The sequence below is a fragment of the Lineus longissimus genome, chromosome 11, assembly GCF_910592395.1.
Source record: "Lineus longissimus chromosome 11, tnLinLong1.2, whole genome shotgun sequence".
NCBI lineage: Eukaryota > Metazoa > Nemertea > Pilidiophora > Heteronemertea > Lineidae > Lineus > Lineus longissimus.
Genome location: NC_088318.1, coordinates 1515034 through 1536087, shown reverse-complemented (window position 1 = coordinate 1536087; position 21054 = coordinate 1515034). Strand labels below are relative to the sequence as shown.

At 39.5% G+C, this 21054-nt stretch overlaps 3 protein-coding genes across 5 annotated transcripts; 1 reads left to right on the top strand and 2 right to left on the bottom strand.

Moving 5' to 3' along the window:
- Positions 1-3720, bottom strand: LOC135496217 (cilia- and flagella-associated protein 20). Its single transcript, XM_064785403.1, has 5 exons — positions 3553-3720; positions 2686-2765; positions 2144-2255; positions 1681-1869; positions 1-1373 (listed from the first exon to the last, which is right to left on the bottom strand). The coding sequence occupies exons 1-5, from the start codon at positions 3634-3636 to the stop codon at positions 1266-1268; spliced, it is 573 nt and encodes a 190-aa protein (XP_064641473.1). The 5' UTR covers positions 3637-3720; the 3' UTR covers positions 1-1265.
- A 1229-nt stretch (positions 3721-4949) lies between these two features.
- Positions 4950-16220, bottom strand: LOC135495438 (casein kinase II subunit alpha). 3 transcript variants are annotated; one of them, XM_064784077.1, is made up of 11 exons: positions 15656-16220; positions 12375-12486; positions 12028-12129; positions 11675-11725; positions 11365-11508; positions 10914-11024; positions 10514-10615; positions 9971-10071; positions 9514-9662; positions 8725-8826; positions 4950-8090 (listed from the first exon to the last, which is right to left on the bottom strand). In XM_064784077.1, exons 1-11 carry the CDS (start codon positions 15841-15843, stop codon positions 7993-7995), a joined length of 1260 nt encoding a protein of 419 aa, XP_064640147.1. In that variant the 5' UTR covers positions 15844-16220; the 3' UTR covers positions 4950-7992. The 3 variants fall into 3 exon arrangements, with proteins under 3 accessions (XP_064640147.1, XP_064640148.1, XP_064640149.1); XM_064784078.1 differs by having other exon boundaries at positions 8737-8826; XM_064784079.1 differs by lacking the exon at positions 15656-16220 and adding an exon at positions 13879-14101.
- Positions 16221-16428: 208 nt separating this feature from the next.
- On the top strand, positions 16429-20437 carry LOC135495632 (coiled-coil domain-containing protein 113-like). The gene is made up of 8 exons (XM_064784446.1): positions 16429-16571; positions 16862-17159; positions 17358-17513; positions 17788-17868; positions 18201-18356; positions 18538-18645; positions 18917-19072; positions 19310-20437. Exons 1-8 carry the CDS (start codon positions 16462-16464, stop codon positions 19394-19396), a joined length of 1152 nt encoding a protein of 383 aa, XP_064640516.1. The 5' UTR covers positions 16429-16461; the 3' UTR covers positions 19397-20437.
- Positions 20438-21054: the final 617 nt, after the last annotated feature.

Below are 21054 nucleotides of genomic sequence, written 5' to 3'. Positions count from 1 at the left end.
TAAATGTACATATTTTTTATTTTTTAACTAATTAAAATCGTTATGTACAACATTTTAAATAGCTTTATGAAAATGCGAACAGTACATGATCTGTAAAATACTTGTGCATTTCATAGGAGAAGTTGTGTGGAGACCAGACGGTGATCTGCACACCAACCAAGCCAAGACTTTGGGATATATTGCAGCTTTACCCAGATCATAAACCAATCTCCAGCCTCTGCATTGCTGAACAAACTAACACCGTAGGATCATCTCTGTCAGATTTTCTTGCAAACGTAATTTGAAATCCCCATTTCCCCTCACCCATCATCCTAATTGAAAAGTACATGTACGCCATTGCAATGATATTAAAGAACTCTTGTAAGCAAATAATTTTTGTCAGAAAAGTTTAAACTGGTTTATTTTTATGATTATGAGCAGTGTAATGATGTCAAACAACTTGCTTACAAAGAAGTACATTTTCTAAAATGGAAAGATCACATTGGATTTCAGCCAGGAATTGTTTTGAAGGTACGCTTATCTGGAATCTCAACTCCTTCGGTGGTACATAAAATGTACTCTGGCATAGACCCTGCACATCACAAAACTTGGTAGCACAATCTTGAGTAAACATTCCATAGCACTGCAAATAGTACACGTACAACCCCAAAATGGATGAACATTTGCAGTTCATTCAGCAATTTCAACATCCACAGCAATGCAGAGGTTAGAGTCAGCACCCAGTGTACGCACATACAGCACAAGGCACGATTATGTCTGGTGTAAATGACTTGAGAACTAAGATCTTTCGCATATCACTTGACTACTAAAAATATATTACAAGGCTAACACTAAAGTGTGCCACCTATATACAGAGTTGTCCATGTTTGTAGAGTTTGTAATGTTTTCTTACAGATGATGATGCCGATGGTTTTTATCAAAACGGATACACAGCTGGTATCACATCAACAATTACAGACAATGAATGAAGCCCTTTATGACAATGAGAATGACTTAATGATTTCATGAAACTGTGCATATCCGTCGATTAACTCTTGAGAATTTTTTTAGATACCACTATCCACCTTGTTGTCATGGTAACGTTCATGTCATCACTGAAAGTTTTCTTCATCCCAAAGTAGAACATAAATCATAGAAACAAAACAAGATGACTATCCAGCAATATTATCCAACAAAAGTAACTTTCTTTCTCCACCAAATTTGCGAGTAGAAATCCAAAGTTCGAAATGATCAAAAGTCAAGTTTTTAACTAGCTTACAAACACTTTACTTCTTCTGTACAGGTAGATATAATTTGAATTCTGCAGGTAATTCGTCTTCTGAGTACAATCTATCTGAGAAGTACACTCGTCGGATGCGGCAATTGGCATGAATCTGGAAGGAGAAATGGGAAGAGGATAAAGATCAGGACAACATGGTTTGGAAATCAGACAGCTTTTCAGGAAGATAGTTAGCTAGTTCACAATTGGGGCTGCTGAAGTTAGTGTGAACACCAGTTGTAGCTACTGTTCTTAACAGTATTTCCTGCACATTCAGGCATCTGTTCCAATAACTTTCACTGTACACAACGACAAATTTGTTCAGTCATTTCAGGTGTAAAATTGACAATCAAAGTCACAGAATATTTGACGCAGTCTAAGATTGAGAGATCACATTTTTGATAATTTTGAATGATAGTTACCTGCACTCTGAGCGTTTCAATGTAGTTAGTACCATATGCACGGCGTGTGAAATCTGACAAGTTGAACTGGATCTGATTCCAACCTTCATCTAACCTCATGGGCATTGTGCAAATGAATGGCTTTACTCTCGTCGTACTTTGGTAGTTGCTGGCTCGGAATCGTCGCCTCACACTCTTGTCATCTAATACCTGAAACCAGAAAGAAATACATGAGGTTTTCCATAAATGTTGAAATAAGGCAGAATCTGATGAATTCTAGGAATGACTTTTACTAGTGGACTGTTTTATGCCCATGAATGGGAAAGTTCACCTATCTGATAATAATTGTCTGAATTAGGTTCCCTGGTACCCAATTACAAAGGCTAAAAGGTTCATAACAACATCATTCAAATAGCAAACTTAGATGACTAGGATTTTTCTAGCAGATTCCTAACTTCTTTTTTTATATTATCATCATACATACCTGAACTTCAAATGTGAAATATTTCTTCAGATTCTTGATTATCATAACAAGGAAAGGGAGCTTTATGGCCAATGTTTTTGATTTTTCACTTGGACATGTGATGTATGTTGTGCTGAAAAAATTATAAAAAACATCATTAGAAAAGGATAAAATGAAACAACAGTGCAGAGTAAACTCAACAAAACAACTAACATGTTTTCAACTTAAGTGGTCACAAACAACATGAATCAAAACAAGACTCAAACAGGCAACCAAAGTTATGATTGGTAAATGCTTAGCAACCACTACTAAGGGATGATGTTGAATAATTAATCACTGGGATTAATTGATGATCAATACAAATCAATCAATACTATGACCAAGACTCATTGTCGTTGCTGCAACACCGGTCAGCAGAACAAATAGAGTGACTCAAACAAATATCACTGGCACCCCTGGTAACTGATTCAATGCTGAGAAACACCAAATGTGAACCACTTTCATGATCATCATCTCCTCGTGTTCTGTATCAAACTTGGTTCAACATCATTTTTTAAACTTACCTAACATTTGTTCCAACTATTTCTAACACTAGCGACTGGATGTCATTGTCCGTTATTCTTTTTATGTGTCCATTTTGAACCTGAAGAAAGAAAACAATCATAATATTGAGTACATGCACAATATAAAGAATACATAAGTCAATATAAAACTAAGTAGAAGGGAGAAGACAAGAGTGTCAAGTATGCCTGTGGGAATTCAACAAAAAATGAGACATTGTTGGCAGACACAAGATGTCAAAATCAAAGTCATGATCATGACGATTATAATTAGTCGATATGATATTGTGCGATATTGTATTGCCACTTCTGCACAATGATAATTGCCATTTACATCCCATCAAAAAGTGGCATAGCGTAGCTATACAAGATCGCCCAACATTAGTTGACTGTCTTTGGTCTACGTTATGTCTCCCGTCTCCTCGAGTTTGACAGTTATGTATGATCCCATGATGTCAATCACCACTCCAACAAATACTGACTGAGTTTTGTCATTAGAATCATTGTATTGTTGTAGGCTATAGCATTCAGAAACATGACATGAAATAATACATTGCAATATCTAATTGCATTTTACATTGACAGACTGGGAAGTCAACTGTCCATGTCAACAGAAAATGCACTGCCGTTACTAGGCATAAAACGCATAAAATACGACAATAAAGCAAGAATTTTCACATTAATCATATACATTAGATATCATAGAACTAGCAGGACACATATTTTCGGAAATTCGAATGGTGGATTATGAGAACAACACCCAAAATTGGGAGGTTGAGTGGCATCACATCCGCCATGTTGTTACCATGCATGAAACAAATGGCGGAATGTCGCTCGGGAACAACGGTTGGAAATCGGACAAAAACTCACCTGTTTATCCCATATTTGCAGTGGTTTACTTCCAATACTGTATAATATCGATAAGAATCCACTCTGGAAGGTATTTTTAAACATTTTGAAGAGTTTTTATTGTTCAACACACACTAAAGTTAGAGTCTTTGTGCGGAGCGAAGCGACAGAGGTCCTACTCCTTCGATGCCAAGTCGTCAAGTGTAGAATAATTGTGCACAAATCTATCTATGGTTGTTGCCAAGGAGGCACGTCACAGCGCGCATTGATATAGGTCTCCACTGACAACTGTAACTATTCCTACAATACCTAATAGCAAAGTAAAATTCATGAAAATTAAATCAAACACATTTAACCGTACCACATATTGCCCGCATATTTGGTATAACATCATGCGTTAGCCATTTAATCAAGTAATGAAAAAGAACTACAGCGCGTCATTGGAAACGGTGAAGGGAGTAATTGAATATCCGGGAAGTTGCGCAGTTAGTGTGTTTGATTTCTGCGCGAACTAGGTTGCCGCGGCGGCGATACCGCCCTAGCAGACGATTGGTTATAGTACAATTATAGAGTTCATAAACCCATAGTAAATGCAAATCGCTATTCATCGACAAAATCCTTTCATAAAAACTTATCGTAGTAAATTCCTTCATAACGAAACAAGGCAACAGAACGAGCTTTGATTATGAAATTGTCTTATGGACCCATTCCCGCCAAAATCCATGTCAGTCAAGGCACGTGCGTGCAAGCAGTAAAACTGTGGAATTTGTTCGAAATGTCCTAGGATAGAATGTCCGGGGATCAAGGATTCAATAATATGCCCTGTCATCTCGAAGGTATAGCCTTGGCTTAGGCCTATTGACGGATGTCAAAATCAGTCTCACATAGCCTGATACTAAGCTATGTTGTAGGGCCTACCTACTCGATCCGTCGGAATACTACAATAGGGCTGCACACTATTTCAAGCGGGACATTTTCTACTTCTACAGTGTAAAACTTTGAAATGTTCTAGGAGAAAATATCCGGGAAGGAAAGAATCTCTTAAAAGTGTGTTTTCCTCAGGGGGCGCGTATAATGGTTGGTGAAGCCTGAAGGTATGATTCGGGAGGAAACCAAACGGAGGCAATACCGCTGGAAGTTCAGTATTACATGTAGGATAAAAGCGGCCTAATCGTAAAAGAATCCTTGGTACACTATTCTCCCAAACGACATGTGGTCTCAGAAGTAGGGTGGGGTTGGTTTTGGACAAATTTTGAAAGGGGCATATACAATAGAAGAGGACCAAGTTGAGTAGACTCCCATCTGTTGTCTTACTTTGCTCTCCTTTTGTTCACTGCAAGACGTTTTCTTTGGATGGTCCCACAGGACACTGGAACTGTCTCAGACATCCCAATACAGAAGAACAAAAATACAAATACTTAGTTTGAAATGAAGTTTAATTCAGGGTTCACCAAATAAATGACAGCTGACATGATAATTATTATGCTACCTTGATCTAGCATGAAATAACTCCCAAGAGGACCAAGATGCTGTATTTACCCAAGATATTGCATCAGTTTAACTCTTCAAGTATTCAGTGACATCAATGAAATTTATCAACAGAGAAGTCAAAAGTGCACTAATTTAAACCCATTGGCTACCAGTGACCTTCCACTCACTAGGTGTGTTGTACTTGTTCACTTAAGAGTTAAACCTGAAAACCAGAGGACTTCAACCAATTCTTCCCACAAACCACATCCAACCATTTCAGGCAACATCAAGTCTAGCAGAAACATCCACATCAAATTTTACTCTTTGTACCCATCGCCCACTTCAACCTACCACATGATAGGTAATTTGCTTAAATCCAATGATGTCACCATCTGGAGTATAGCAGGACTGCTCATTTCATTCTTACGTGTTTACATTAACATAATTGATTTCATTATGGTTGTTAAATGCATTGAACTGCCAAGCAATATTGGTAAATTGATCATTCACTAGGAATGGGATATGATGGCAAATCCCTCATAACGAGACTAGCCACTGGATGTGTTTTAGTCATTTCACATCAACCAAATGCGTTAAATCTTCAAATCCACAACAAAGTTAAATCACTGCGACCAAGGTAAACAAACAAACAAGGAGTACACCACTATGCTCGGATAAAAATTAAGGACTTAAGAAAATATTACACAATGAAGAAGAGAGGTTATGAAAATTTAGCACTTGGAACTGATACAACAGTTGAGGGTACCATATAACAGAGGACATAGTTTAATAACCCGTGTAGGACTACCGACACATTTGTTACAGCAATTTAATCAAAATAACAAATAGTTTAATTATCCAAACTTCAGACTTGTTTTCAGGGATGAAGTTCCCTTTCAAATTCAAGCACATAATTAGACCTGAAGTTTGCATAATTTCATGTACTGACACGTAGTTCACCCTATGTAAAACTGGTAGTCCCCATGGTGCATTCAGAAATGTATTTAGTAAAATTAATTTCATGCCAAAGTATCGTACAGAAATGACCAACTCCTACCAATTGTTTTCTTTGAGCATGATTGAGGATTCAGAGGCATTACTCAGCAGTGACGTGTCTGACCAGACGATAATGAGAGGCAACAGGGAACACGCGCAGCTACACAACATCACGTCCTGACAACTTTAGAGCAAATGTTAACACTTTAGAAAATATTACCTCATTACCAATGATTCTGAACATTTTCCAAAATTTCAAGACCTATGAAGCAATCTTCAGAAGTCTATCTACTAACACATTGAGTGCGCAATGTGCCAAGTTATGTATAACACTCTTAAGGATACCAAGAAGTAGCCCAAGGGATGTAGGATTAGTCTCAGTCACATCCATAATCTTTAAACTGAAACTACTTAAAAGACAAATACACATGCAGCGTGAAATAACTTGCTTATCACCATGAAGGAACCCATCAACTCAGTGGAAATGCAAATCTTGATTTGGTAGTTTTGGGATGACGTTGCCACCATCATGTTATTTCAGAGGACGAGGTCTTTCACAGGATACATCGCTCACATTAAGTAAGTTTGAATTTCAGGAGTCCCACCATTGAAATATGATCCAAGATTATAATATAATATAACACGTGAAGTAGTCTGCCTCAGATATAGAAGTTCGCCCACAACACCACACAACAATATACAAATCATCTTTTTGATGCAAAGAGGACTTGTTACTCAGGTACGGCCAGTTTTTTTCGACCGAAAATATGCCGGCCATGGTGTGGCAGGAAGAACAATACATACACATGAAATAATTTACATATCTTATGGTCAACTAAATAACATTCTAAAACCAATTTAGCAGGCGGGGGAAAGTTCCTCGAAATGTGGCAAGCAGCTGAATGTTCCTTTTTCAGCACGGAGCAATTTTATAGGAACTTACTGCAGTGGAAAGAGTCGAAGCCAATAAATGAATGAAATGTTGCACTTTATTAGTTCATTTCATCCACTGACATTCTATTTGACAACAATACCAGGTCTTTGACCCCAAACATTTGAATTGAAGAGCTAGACAAACAAGCAATTGATATCACTGCGAACTGCACTGGAGCCACGACAACATCACTATTGTGTTTAAAATACGTTCGGTGATTGGTCACACTCCTCATGTTGTCATGGCACTGTCGCCAGTCACAGCGACAAATTGCTTAATCGCACAGCACTTGAGCTGGCATGACCAGTACCCTCTCTCCTCATTCCACGCATTTACTAGCACCCAAAAGGACTACATTTACCACTCAACTTGTAGGACGACTGAAACCTCCTCTCTCGAATTTTCCAGATTTGTTGAATGCCATCAATTCAAAACACCGTCATTAGCTTTTTGTAAAAATGGTCCAGTATCAATGCGTTCAACGGCAAACTTGTGTCTTGCTACCTTCAGATTCATTTCAATGCCATTTCTTCTGCGTTGTCCATCACTACAAAACCGATTTTAACCCAATATGCTACACACTCAACTATCAAGTTAACATCATAGCCCCCTTATTGAATTTCCCTGGATCTACAACCTGGCCAGTGTACACATCAGCCACAAAGTGAGAAATCACAGTAATTCTCTCTTTAGAAAGGAACTGAATATCTTTCTGATTTACTGAAGTATAAAAAGCATTTACGAGAACAGAGGGACACAATTAATATCATTCTTTGCTTGGTTCGTACTACTTGCCAGATTGTGAGCATAGCAAAATGTGCCCTATACAGATTGTCTTTCTTAGAACCAAACGAACAATCTCAGACTCGAATGCTGTTGAATTCCTTTGAGACATCTTGATCCTCGCAATCCATTGCGCATGACGAGCATCCCTCAGTGACCCAACAAGTGAGAGATTACAATCATTTCATTTAGAAAAATTTGAAGTTCATTTTGTTACAATATCATCGGATTTGTTATATTTTATTTGGAGAAATTCTACTAGGTTCTGCGGCGGTACATCAGGTCTGTGCAGTGGTGTTGGCTGGTAAAGGCGACACCGTGGTGGGCACGACCGGGGAACTGGCTTGTGCATTGACAGCGCTCGTAAGTCCTGGACCTGCAATATCAAACAAGATAATACAGTCATACAAGATGTTCATTATGGATGAAGTTCAAGGCCGGTTCAATTGCTTCATTGCACTGAAGTGGAAGGCTGTCATGCACCTCTGACTTCACTTGATGACATCAAGATACGATATTGAAAATCAAGCCAGGCTTTTAAACAAAAGTCTGCGTGAGAGGTAAAGACTAGCTTAGCCAAATGCCAGATATTCAGGACTGTGAAATAAGTATCATTTAAACAACAAAGTGTAAAAAGAAGTGAAGACAGAGACAACATAACAAGACCAATATTGCAACACAATATCTATTGGAAAATAAGATTATTTTAGGGAGAGGGAATCAATTGAAACTAAAATAATATTCATCCTCACAAAAAGTGGTCTGGATAACCACATTCCTAAGTTGTATTATCATTACTTTTGGCCAAAGCACACAGTTCATTGACAGACAATATTACTTATGTTGTTTACTTTGATTTGGAAACTCGTACTGTACACTTCTGCAAGGACACAGCTTGAAATGAAATGCATCGACATATATCAGTTGACTTTAAAATGAACATAGTGTTTTTGAAGGTAGCGAGAGGAAGGGATGGGAAAGAAGAGAAATAAAAACATCGACTACAGTACCTGTAAGCTTACCTGTCTGGCCTGAGTTGTTCACTGGAGTTGGGGAACTAGAACTGTGGCCGGACATTGACGACATGCGGCCTTGCTCCTTCACAATGGGATCTGAAATGACCAACGGATCGCTGTCACATACCATCAGATCATGTGTACCTCAGAAATGGGAAGTGTGTTTGGGGGGGGGGGGGGCTGGAATGACCGTTCGAAGAACACGTTAAGTCTTCAAGAACGGGCAAGTGCTGTGTCAAGTGCAATAATATTGTGACCTGATAGTGCGACTGGCTTGACTGGGGATGGGGGAGGGTGGGTTCTTGAAGGTCTGTGAAGCCGAGGTCAAATACCTCAAGGGCAGCCATATCTCCCAAACTGTGATCAACTCCCAAACTCCGGAACCAACTCTACAACAGTGACTTCAAGCAGAACTATACAACACTGAAGGATATAGTAAACAATGCCAGTAAACTTCTCAATCAAGACATATTATAAATTAGAACAACATTCTGGAATCATGCAAAGCAAATCAGCATAAAAAATGTTAGCACTGAAGTTTGTCTTGTCTCCATAACACTACATCTACACCAAACTGTAGATATGGAGGCTAACCCCAGGCCTACAGCCAGATTCACTCCATCAACCAAACTAAGGATTTGATCCTGACATGCCTGCCATCAAACGCTATGAAGACAATCGCCCATAGAAATGTAATGGAATGGCCTGGAATCTTTGAAGAAATGGGCAAAATACCACCAACTCAAAGACTTCACTTATCATTTGCAGAGAGTAGGTACTTACAGAAATAGGGGTGCTCCATGGCTTCTCTTGCCGTGAGCCTCTCAGCATGGTCGTAGCGCAATAGCTTGTCCAGGAAGTCCAGGGCTTCGGGACTTACCAGGTGCTGATTTTCACTATGAACAAAACGTTCCCATCGTTTTCTTGAATGTCTGAAACATTGTTGAAAAGGACAACACATGAGAATGACAGACAAGAGCAACAGAAGGGTGGCGTACTATTCCCAGACTTGTTTTAGTCCTCTGGCATGATGAACAGTCCATCTAAAACCAAACGATGCAAGATTCAAAATGTCTGCCAATGGCTGTTACTGAGGAACCAATCGTGCTCATTGTAGAGGGGAATCTTTTCTAATCACAAGTAATGAGCAACCAACCACTGCAATCAATACTCTAATGCATTTCTCAGTTAACGAAAGGAAGCAAATTTTAACATGGCCACTCGCGATGTAGATACTTACCTTCCTAAGATATCATTAAACCTAGGATCAAGTTCTATTTGGTACTTTTCTATGTATTCGTATAGCTCTTCGGTCCCTAACACTTTGGCTATCCTGACAAGCTGCAAACAGAAAGGACAGAAATTCAAACAGGATGTTCAATTCATAGCGACATCTAGCCATTACACATTGGCTAAGCAAAAACAATAGCTATACACAATAAATTCCCACTGAAATCAACCTTGGAGCGCCGATGAACAGCAACACCATTTGGAAGTTGCTGAAATTGACTTGCAAGCTTTAAGGTTGTTCTTAGCTTACTACTAACCACACAATCATTATCCCCAAGCCTGAACAAAAGAGGAGGCATCAATAACAACTGTGTGACCTTCGCCACAGTCAACAATTACAATATCTAAATGGTACTTCAATCAATCACAATTATTTCCTTCTCTGTTCGTTAGCCTGCCAACAATGGAATCCAGAAATGCAAAATATCTGGGGCCCAACTCAGCTCACTAAGAAATGTCTAGCAATGATCAAAATCATGAAGTAACAGCTTACTTGGTCATAGTTATCATGCCCATGGAAGAAGGGCTCCTTCCTAAATATCATACTGGCGAACATACAGCCGAGACTCCACATGTCCAGGGAATAGTCGTACATCTGGAACGGAGAAACTCATTAGGGTTTGCTGCACAAGGACAACTTCTTCAGGAAGTGAACTCATTTTAAGGCAAGTTGCTTGTGTACCAGACATACTAAGTTCTGATCTTCACTGACTCCAGGTGACTTTTCTGAAACAAAAAAAGCTTCTCCAATGCCACTTATTGCTTTGTGAACTAGCAGGTGCACTCTCAAAACAACAACTTGCTCTGCTCTGACAGCACTATCCCATATGATTCTACATGCTTCTATTCCAACTAATTGGTCCTTGAGTGACGACAGTAGACCAAAGCCTTACCTGATAATCCAAGAGAAGTTCTGGACCTTTGAAATATCGTGAAGCTACGCGTACATTGTACTCCTGGCCAGGATGATAGAATTCTGCTAAACCCCAATCTATTAACCGTAACTGAAAGACAAAGAGGACAAGATGTAAAAGTCCAGCCAAAACTTTGACTAACAAATCACATGCTTGGCAAGGTACTGTGAGGGAGTTTACTGTGTATCATCACTAAAACTGACGGCTCACACTTTACCACTATGAATACAGGACTCGTACACCTTCAGCTGTTCATCATTATAAATAAGTAGGGCTATACTGTTCTAATGCCTCGTCAACTCAAGTGCCGTTTTCGGGGGAGTATATATTTGAGCGACGGTTCTCACAAAAGCAATTTTGGCATGAAAAATCAGGTCATAGCATAGTCTGCTTTATCCTTTAATGCAAAATGAAATTGAAAAGAACATACCTTTCTATTTTCATGATCTATCATTACATTATGTGGTTTGACATCCCGATGCATGATCCCCATACTGTGACAAAAGTCCAATGCCTTTAGAAGCTCAAACAAGTAAAACCGAATGTCATAATCTGTGAGTGTCTGGTATAATTGCTGAAAGCAAGACAGAAAGATCATGAGTATTTCTAAAAGTAGTGCTAGACTGGGTCAGTTTACCTTAAAACCTAAACGAAACCACACAAATTTGAATAGGAAGGACAGACTTCCTAAATACGGACTGCAAGGAATCAACCTCAAGTGAATTGCTGCCAGAACTCACCTTGAAATCTGTGTTATTCACGTGTTCAAATATCAAAGCTGGTGTTCTCGACTGAAAATGAGACAATGGAAGTTACCCAGATGCAAGCACAGAATGGGGTTGACGTACGTGAAGAGAGCAGGGTTCAAAAGCTAAGGTGGTGTTTTCCAAGGTCTTCCCATCTCTAGCAGGCAATCTTATACGGGAGACTTTGAAGCTGGAATTGACCTGTTTAGCGTGTGTTTGGTAGTCGGAAGTTTTTTCTCCCTCTGGCGGTGTTCTGGTGCCTTGGAGTTGTGGTTCAGCTTGGTGCCTTCACAGGCTGCTAGTAGTAATAGTTGTTGGAAAACTGTTGACTTTAGAGGTTGACTTACCACTGGATCTTTGACTACTGCTAATAATGAGATGATATTTGTACCTCCCCGTAAATTCTCTAGGATTTTTATTTCACGTTTAATCTTCTTCTTTTTTACAGGCTGCAAATAAGAGTAAAAATTATGACAACAGCAAATAGATTTTTTTACTTCTATTTATAAGCGTGTTTATCGTTGGGCAAGTAGCCAAGGTTAAAGACTGTCAAGACACACCACACCAAACACTTGAATCCAGTCTTGATCAGTCACCCCTCCCAATGGCATGCATTGATTTTTTTAGGCAAAACCTAGTAAAAACCAGCGTCACCTCTTGCGCCTCATTGAATACACAACAAACAGTGCCTTACCTTTAATATCTTAATTACACATTTTTCATTGTTGGTAATGTTGATGGCTTCAAATACCTCACTGTATTTGCCTCGCCCTAGTTTCCGCACTATCTGATAGTCATCTTGCTGCCTGCAACATAGCAAATTGACAAATCGTAAGCGTTTTTGAAAATAGATCACGACACCAAAGTGACCAGGGTTGGGATCTACGACTGGGAAGGAGGAGATTTCATTGAGTTTGTGACCTCTGTAATCAGGAGGTTCTACCGTAACTGCAGCGTTGGGTGAGTCAATCATCTGAATGTCATGAAAAATTACCATCAACAATAAGTATTGAGTATCCTATGTTTGTGTTTGTCATACATGTATGTGATCTGGATGGCCATAACAAGTACACGTGTGTACATTCCCCTATGTACAACAAGCCACCCACAAAAGAATATCTTGAATAAAGACAGCCTGATCAGCGTGCTGAAGGTGGTTCTATTCATTTATTAGAATACTAATTGTCAAGATCAATTCATTGCATTGTTTATTTACCAGGAAAATGCCCAGAGGCAAATGTATTGCAACAACACAAAAGCAGAAAAATTTGAATTTCATCAGAAATATCAATGAACCTTCAGAAGGACTTCATGTAAGCATTGTTTGAAATACAGAGTTCTCTGAAGTATTATTGAAATATATCAACAAACCAGTATCGGTATTGAGAGCTGCTGCAGTTCCATTCATTCAGTTTGCACTGAAGCCGTGAGCCAGCAAAATGCAGCCGTACAGGTATATGTAGGTGTGGGAAAAGTTCAACTTGCAATTGCAAGACATGAATGCACTTTGCATGGCAATGAATGCCTTGATTGAGGTGTGGGCGATCTCCGTTCATGAATCACCGTAGCAAGTCATGAAAATATTCAAGCTATTGATCACTAAATCCTGCAGATGAGACTGAGTCTGTGTCTGGATTCCAAATATTGTTTGAATATTGAGGCCAACCAACACTGGCTGATTCATTCTTGTCAGAACAAAATGTCAGAAAAGAGACCAAATACTACATGAACTAACATGACTAGTAGTCTATTCACCGAGCCCAAACTGTTGTTTCATTGCATAATCATTAAAGTAGGCAGTGTTCACTGTCCATCAGCAAGGGTCACTTTTGAAACTTGAGCCCCCTAGCTGGACCATAAAACCTAATTTCATACATGAGTTTTACAATACAATACAGTAGTAGTTTAAAACACTCCAACAATGATCATGTTCATGTAGTATAACCAGACCAATAGTGCCGATACAGGAAGAGATGAACTTGAGACAGTCATTCTCAATTTCCTTTTGAACAAATGGTAACCACTCAATACACAGAACAACCACGCCTTGGTATGCAGCAAGAATTAAAAGGGCACCAGTCCTCCGACCACTTGAGCAAAAGTGTCAAGTGCATGAAGTGTCTTTGCTTATGTCTAACCCTGGGCAAACGTGAACAGGGTTGAGAAATACACAAGTCAGTCTAAAGTTGGAGTCCTACCTCAAGGTAACAGTCCAATTTTGTGCAGGTGTCTTTGTGGGAAGTAGTGAGAATTCTGGCACCCTTCGAGGCTGGTTTGGAGGTACTCCATGAGACCATTGCTGCATACTCCCTACAGTCATGGCGTGAGTCCACTAAATCCTTACCAAGCCCACTTAATACACACGTACACTAGATATGTACATACACATACTTTTTCTATGACTATCAAACACAGTGACCCAGAAAATACTGAATTAAATAAATGCCACAAGAGGTGATATTCATATGGAACTTGTCCATATAAACATACTGATATAACTTAAGGTTTGATTCAGATATTCAGGTCACGAATGTCTGCCTATCAGTGTCACAAATGATTGTGAATATAATAAATTGACTGCTAAGGTTAGGCCAGTTTAGTGCAGTTCTGACACTAGTGACAGCTGCCTACAGGAAATGGTACAACATGTCACCTCCCATATGGCAAGGCTTTTCGATTACACCTGTTTGACAACACCTTCAACTTACTGTTAATGTATTGACACTAATGCCAGTCGAGGGATGCCTGTACAAAGTATGCCCAATTCTACATGTAATAGGCCGATGCGTAGCAGACAGGCCTTAGCCACATTCATAGCATCGACAAAATATGTCGCATAAGATTAAGAAAAAGAAGCATTTTCATAAGTCCATTCATGAAATTAGGTTTGTGCTGCTGCCATATTTTACATTTTTCTTTTTTTAAGTGCTTTTAAAAGTATGTGTAATTTAAACACAAAGTGTTTTTGACCTTATTTTGAAGCATACTTGGCCAAAACACTTCAAGTGGGTTACATACATGTAATTGCATAGTATTAATGATAATACCCTGTCCGATTTCGCCCCCCCCCCCACCGACAGGGAGGTCACTGAAAACCAACAGCTCCACATTTAAGTACACAATGAGTTGGAACTATTACTATCACGTCAACTGTGGAAAGATTGTGGGGTGGGGTCATTTTTAGTGAACAGATGGGCCAACCTGACAGGTCATCAATCAGTGAAATATTGATTTTCTAACCTAAAAAGCAATCAACATGTACTGCACAGACAAAACAGAACGGAACTTGTTATGGGGATGCAAACGCAGCTTGCAAACAGAAGTAAACAACGTCAGTGCCAATTATTGAATTATCAATTGTAGTTCCTGGATCAAGGAGGGATGGCGGCTCATGTGTTCAAATCAGAGCCAATGTATTCACAATGAGAAATTAATTTTGGTAAAAGAAGGCAAGGCTGTCCTTCAACCAGACAGGGGGCTTAAAACAACATCCACCTGCTATGACAAATGAGGTGCCATACTTTCATCGATCAGGGCTCCTGCTAGACCCTCACAATATTGGATTTCCAAGGGTTTCGACATAACATTTTCAATGTCCCTCTGTCCCTCTTCTAGTTTTGAAAGAGACTTATATTTGAAGGATCTATTTTGTAGTGTTATACATACGTTTACGTATATTTGAAAAATAATCTGTTTATTGCGTTAGCTCCGGCCCTTCTGGACACAAACTATGACGTCATAACACCAGACACAGGAAGCCGTGGAGGGCCACAACTAACTAGCAGCAAAGAAAAGACTGTGTTCTTTTGTATGATTTGCCTATAGGCTATTGGTTTGTGTTGGCTCCGAACACTGGTGCGATGTTAAATATTGTTTGGATTGTCAAGCACATGATTCATGAATGTTTAGGGCTTCTTATCATCAACTAACAACCAAGTTACAGAACCACAGAACAGCGTTGTGGACACAACTTACCCCCATTCAACTACGTGTGATTCGTAGTCCCAGTATTCCCTTGGTCTATGTGTATTCACATCTGGATACACTCGTGCCCGGCTGGGAAGGGGCATTTTCGAGCTGCTCGATTTCCACAGTTTGGCGGTTGAAAAGATCACAGCTGTCTTGAAAAGGTTGACGATATGCCCTCTTAGGAGATCTGGCATAACAGGTGCCCTCTGCAGTGGCAGAAGACCAAACCGTATGGACGAAAGTGTCTTGAAGAGTAAAATGTTTTGGTGGTGCCGGCGTCACACACACACAACCACACACTTGGTCAATGTACAGGGTAGCACTGTACTATGCACAGCGGGGGATAGTGGGGGTCGGAGTTGCTACATATCCCTCACAACGACCAGAATTACTCCTAAAATACAAGGGTCATTGGCTCATAATAACTTTTTAAAGGTATATTTGTTTTTTATCTTGGGAACAGTGTCACTTCGGGCCTTTTATATGGCTTCCTTTATTGTTTATTTGGGCCCTTTAAATCGGTAATGTAGCGAAAATTTGGCCAGCTCAAGATGGCGGCTGTCGTTGTCCCGCCGCGTCAAAACGAGGCTCGCACCCTATTTCGTAGTTCAAAAATCAAGTAAAGATGTCACTAGCTGTCGGTAAATAAATAAATAATTCTAAAAACTGAAAATTATTACACTATGTTACTGTCATCTTCTTTTATAATACATTCAACATCTAGAATAAGAGCAAATTTTGTGTAAAAATGTATGCTTCAAAAAAGTTTTTATTTTCAAGCTCCGTATCGTAGCAACGGCAGAAGAGTCAAAATGGCGGAATCAGAAACCATCAGTGTGGATACGTCCATGAATGAGCTCCAGGATGATCCACTGCAAGATCTAAATGATGAGCAGTTGTACCAATTGCTGGAAGAAACAATGTATGATCATGTAATTCTGATATAGACGTGCTGGAATGGCTAGTTTTGCCACAAAACTGTGTCTAAGCGGCCAAATCAATTGCAGGAATTAAAATGCGCTTCCTAAGTTCCTTCCTGCAGCCAGTGCAGGCTTGCTAGTTGTTGCAGCATCTCCATCAGACATGTACCTTTATAGCCTAGGATAGGCCTGCCACTACAACACGTTGACCCAAGGGTCTTGAGAGTAATGACATCATAATGTGGCCACACTCCAACAGTTAGTCCAACTTCATGTAAATTTTATTTTTCAGCCGAGCTAATGAAGTCCTTGCTGCAGAGACCCAAATGTTTGAGAAATATCTTAAACGTGTTGAACCTAAAGATGTGCCAGGGATTAATCAAGCAGTCACAGCAACACCGTCGTTGTCAACACATGAAGTCCGCAGTGTGGGCAGGAAGAGATCAAAGTCCCGGAGCAGTAACATAGACAAAAGTCTGAGGCTCAGTGCCGAGCAGAAATGTGACATTGCCCAGCGAGAGATCGAAGAACTTAGGGAGGAAATTGAAGATCTGAAAGATGATTCAGAGAAGGTTTTAGATATGTATAGAGTAAGTATTGTCCTGGTCGACTCCGTGCAATGTTTTCAAAGTAAGTTAGTTGTAGAAAACTAAGTCAAGTGTTGAAAACTAAGTCAAGTCATGATCGACATCGTCATCGGGTATGCCCAAACTTGTGTGTTGTGTTTTTTGATAAGTGGATAGAATAATCACATCAATCATGTTATATTCTATTGTTCTATCTTCCAGGCCATTATGGAAGAGAGTGAAATGAGACTGGCCGAAATCAAAAAGTCGGCCTACGAGTTTGACAGAGACATCCTAAAAACAGCAGTCAACAGCAGGACAGGAAAAGTCATAGCTGAGAGAGTCACAAGATATTTTGAGGATAAATTGAGAGCCAGGGTAAGTGGAAGATAATATCCCGTGTCAGAGATTTTGCTTTTTTACACTTTTTGCAAGGTGTTAAAAGCAGTTTTGCTGTTGGACTTCAGTTACAAGTCAAATAGGGCATGATTATGTTGATGAACATCCTATACGGTACTCTTTTGACTTTGAAGAGTATGTGTGTTGTAGCACCTTCTTCTTGTATTCATGAAAGCGAGTATCTGCGTCACTTTTCTTGGGGATGAAAAGTTACCTGTAACCTGATGTTTATGAAACATATTTCTCTTTTCAGGACACACTTATTGAAAAGCTTCGTCTCAAAAATTCCACTCTCAAAGTCAATAAAAAGAAACTCCATTTACAACTGAAACAGGTAAGATCATTGAGCCAGCTATTTCACGACTGTTGTAAAGTTCATTTCCACTGTTGTAAAGAGCCTACCTACCATATCTTTTTGAGGCACATTTTGTCCATTACAAACCATTTGATGGACAAAGTGGCATCTAACCCACAAAATAACCTTATTGTTGGACTTAGATTTAGGTACATTCTGTCCCAAATACTCTCATGGTCCTACCAGAACTTGTGTTGAGGCGTTTTTTCCCTGCCAATCATCAGTTATGTTGTTCTTGACCTTCTCACTTCTCTTTTCAGAAGTGTGAATATTAAATTTTCTCATCCATTGCCTATTGTCTGTGTTTTCAGAAAGAAGAGATGGGTGAAGTGTTACATGAAGTTGATTTCAACCAGTTGAAGATTGAGAACAGTCAGTATCTCGAGAAGATCGATGAACGAAATCAAGATCTTCTGCGTCTCAAACTCATGGCTGGCAACACACTACAAGTCCTCAACACATACAAGGTGGGTCCCAGTTATGAAGATTTGCATCGGTTGACAGAACTGCCAGCTTCTTACTGTTTGACAGAATTTGCATGGTTCATGCTTGACCAACATCAGACCAGCTTTGTCATGACTGTTTGATCTCTTTTTACTGAGGTTGGACAGGTAGGTCATCAGTTTCATCTGTCTTCTTCCATTTCAGAAAAAGCTTAATACACTGAATATGGAATCAGATCGTCTGCGATCAGAAATTGCATCAAGAAATGATCTTCTCTCCAGAATAGATTCGGAGACACACTTGGTTGAGGAGGTACGTGAAAAATGATATTGTGATTCTATTATTTACCAATACCATATGTAAACCCACTAAGTACCAATATGTTGATTGCTTTATAGCATGTGCCTGAGTGTATGCGTAGATTATCTTTTATGGCAGAATATTGAACTAAAGTGTTTGCTGATAACTATTTGCATCATGGGGTTGGCATTGAGATTCATCTGTCAAAGGCTGCCATAAATTTTGTGTCCTCATATGTACCTGTTGTTTTTGGGGTTTGACGACTTTTCAATTGACTTTGCAGGATCGCTTCAAAGCGGAGAAAATCAACCGTAAATTACGCCAGCAGTTAACCGACTACCGTGTGCCAGATGTGATGGATTATGTCGGAGAGAAGGCCAACCTTTATGAGATGCAGAAGAAAGTGAAAAGTTGGGAGCGCAAGGTTGAGATTGCAGAGGTAAGGGCTGTTTATTTTCACTCAAAAGTTTTATGTCATGCATATCGAGTCTCAAACTTAGAAGACTATCAACTCTGGCTTGTACCCAAGGTGGACTTGCATCTCAAGATCAGCCTCTGACATAAGCCTGCCCCATTTCGGCATTGGCTATTGTCTGCATGGTGAAGTTTCCTGGTTATGATTGTGCTGTCCAGCTCTTCTCTGCTTAATGAAGACCACAATTTATTTTTCCTTCAGATGGCCTTGAAAACTCACCGGAAGACGTGGACCCAGATGCAGATAGCAAGCGGTCAAAACCAAGGATGGCCTGTTGAAACAATCTAATCGCAATAGAAAACATTTCATTCAGAATAAAAAGGAGCATGTCTGGTTGTGTTAGGATTATTCATTTTGGAAATCTCCAGATGTTGACACAAATTATCCATGTTTACTTTGTGTTGTATCCATATATATGCATGCCAGCATGTTTTCATCTGTGACGTATTCAGCACTAAATATAGAATGATCACTCCGCCCAATATCATCTGTATTGTGATATTCATTCATTTGGGACAACAGTAAGAGAAGGAGGGGTTGTCCTCCAATTCTAACAGTTACAGCAGGCAAGACTTGCAGTTGCGCTTGTGAGTAGGACAACCAACTGGCATGAAAAGTACGGCTGACCCTTCTTGTCCTCTGTGTTTGACAAAGGATACATTTTGTGACATTTTCTTTAGAATTGATGCATGGATGATATTCAGTAACATGACTGTATAAGACAACTCATCATTTCATAGCATTTTATTTGATTTTTTAGTTGATTAATTCATCAATGCTAACAAGTCTGTAGACTGAAACCGTCCAAATCAATCCCTATTCAAAATAAGAAAAGTCCCGGAGTAGGGGAGAACATTTGTTAACAAGCTTTCAGCATGCTACACTGTTTGTAAATACAAAGTCATGATTAGAGATTTTATGCAAGTTGCTTTTATAACAGTAAATTGTCATTAATTTATTCAGAAGGAATGATTACCGGGGTACATTGATGTTTATGTTAAAGGTTGATGAGACGAATGTATATTTGGTCTGTGGACTTGTCTTCGTTTTTTCAGAATGTATGTCTGTGATAGTTCCATTGTACTTGCTATTGATTGTATGATGCAGAGATGTCATTCTCCTCAAGTTCTGGATGATCCAGTTATCGTGTCATCTACCGGTTCACCGGGTCTGACCTTCTTCCCAAGGAGATAGGCAGGCATCTGTTCTTCTGGACGTCTGAAAAGTGACTGACATTCCGTCCAAATGTCTTACTGAGACAAGTAATATGTTTATCTTAAAATAATGTATAAGTATGTGTGTAAATAAAACTTCTGTGATTCATAATTCCTTCCTTGATGTGTTTATTTCTTGTCCATTTGTCTCTGGAGATTGGATGGAAAATGCAGCAAATGGGCTTTTATCACCGGCTCTGGAGATTGGATAAGAGACATGATATTCAATAAGGTTTCTTCTGCAAGTGAACTAGAACATCCCCATACATTGTACTTATCATCAGTTGCTGTCACCGTTGTTGAACCTTTTGACATGACGACAATCCAAGTGTTAGCAATACTCAATAAAAGGGTTTCCTTGGCTTGGGGCACCAGTCCACTGCAAAACAGGACAGTTGATTTCTTGAGTTATATGGTCCTCGATGATTATGGTCATAGACAACAGTTAAGTGGTCCTAGGTTGTTTTGAGCGAAGTGCCCTGTTGCACAACTCCTAGTGAACAATCATGGCAATGCAATGGTAACAAATGGTCTCAATACTTGTTTGGACTTGTATGGCATTTGCCATGGTTGTAGGCCTACCACCAGATTGGTCCTATGAGAATTCCTCTTGCTGATGACTTGGTCCTCCATGCATATTGACATGGCTGTACCATCCAAATGGGTTTGTACTGGTTAGACAAGTCAGTTCCATGGTTGTACCACTACATGGTGATGTCAACAAGTTTGCAC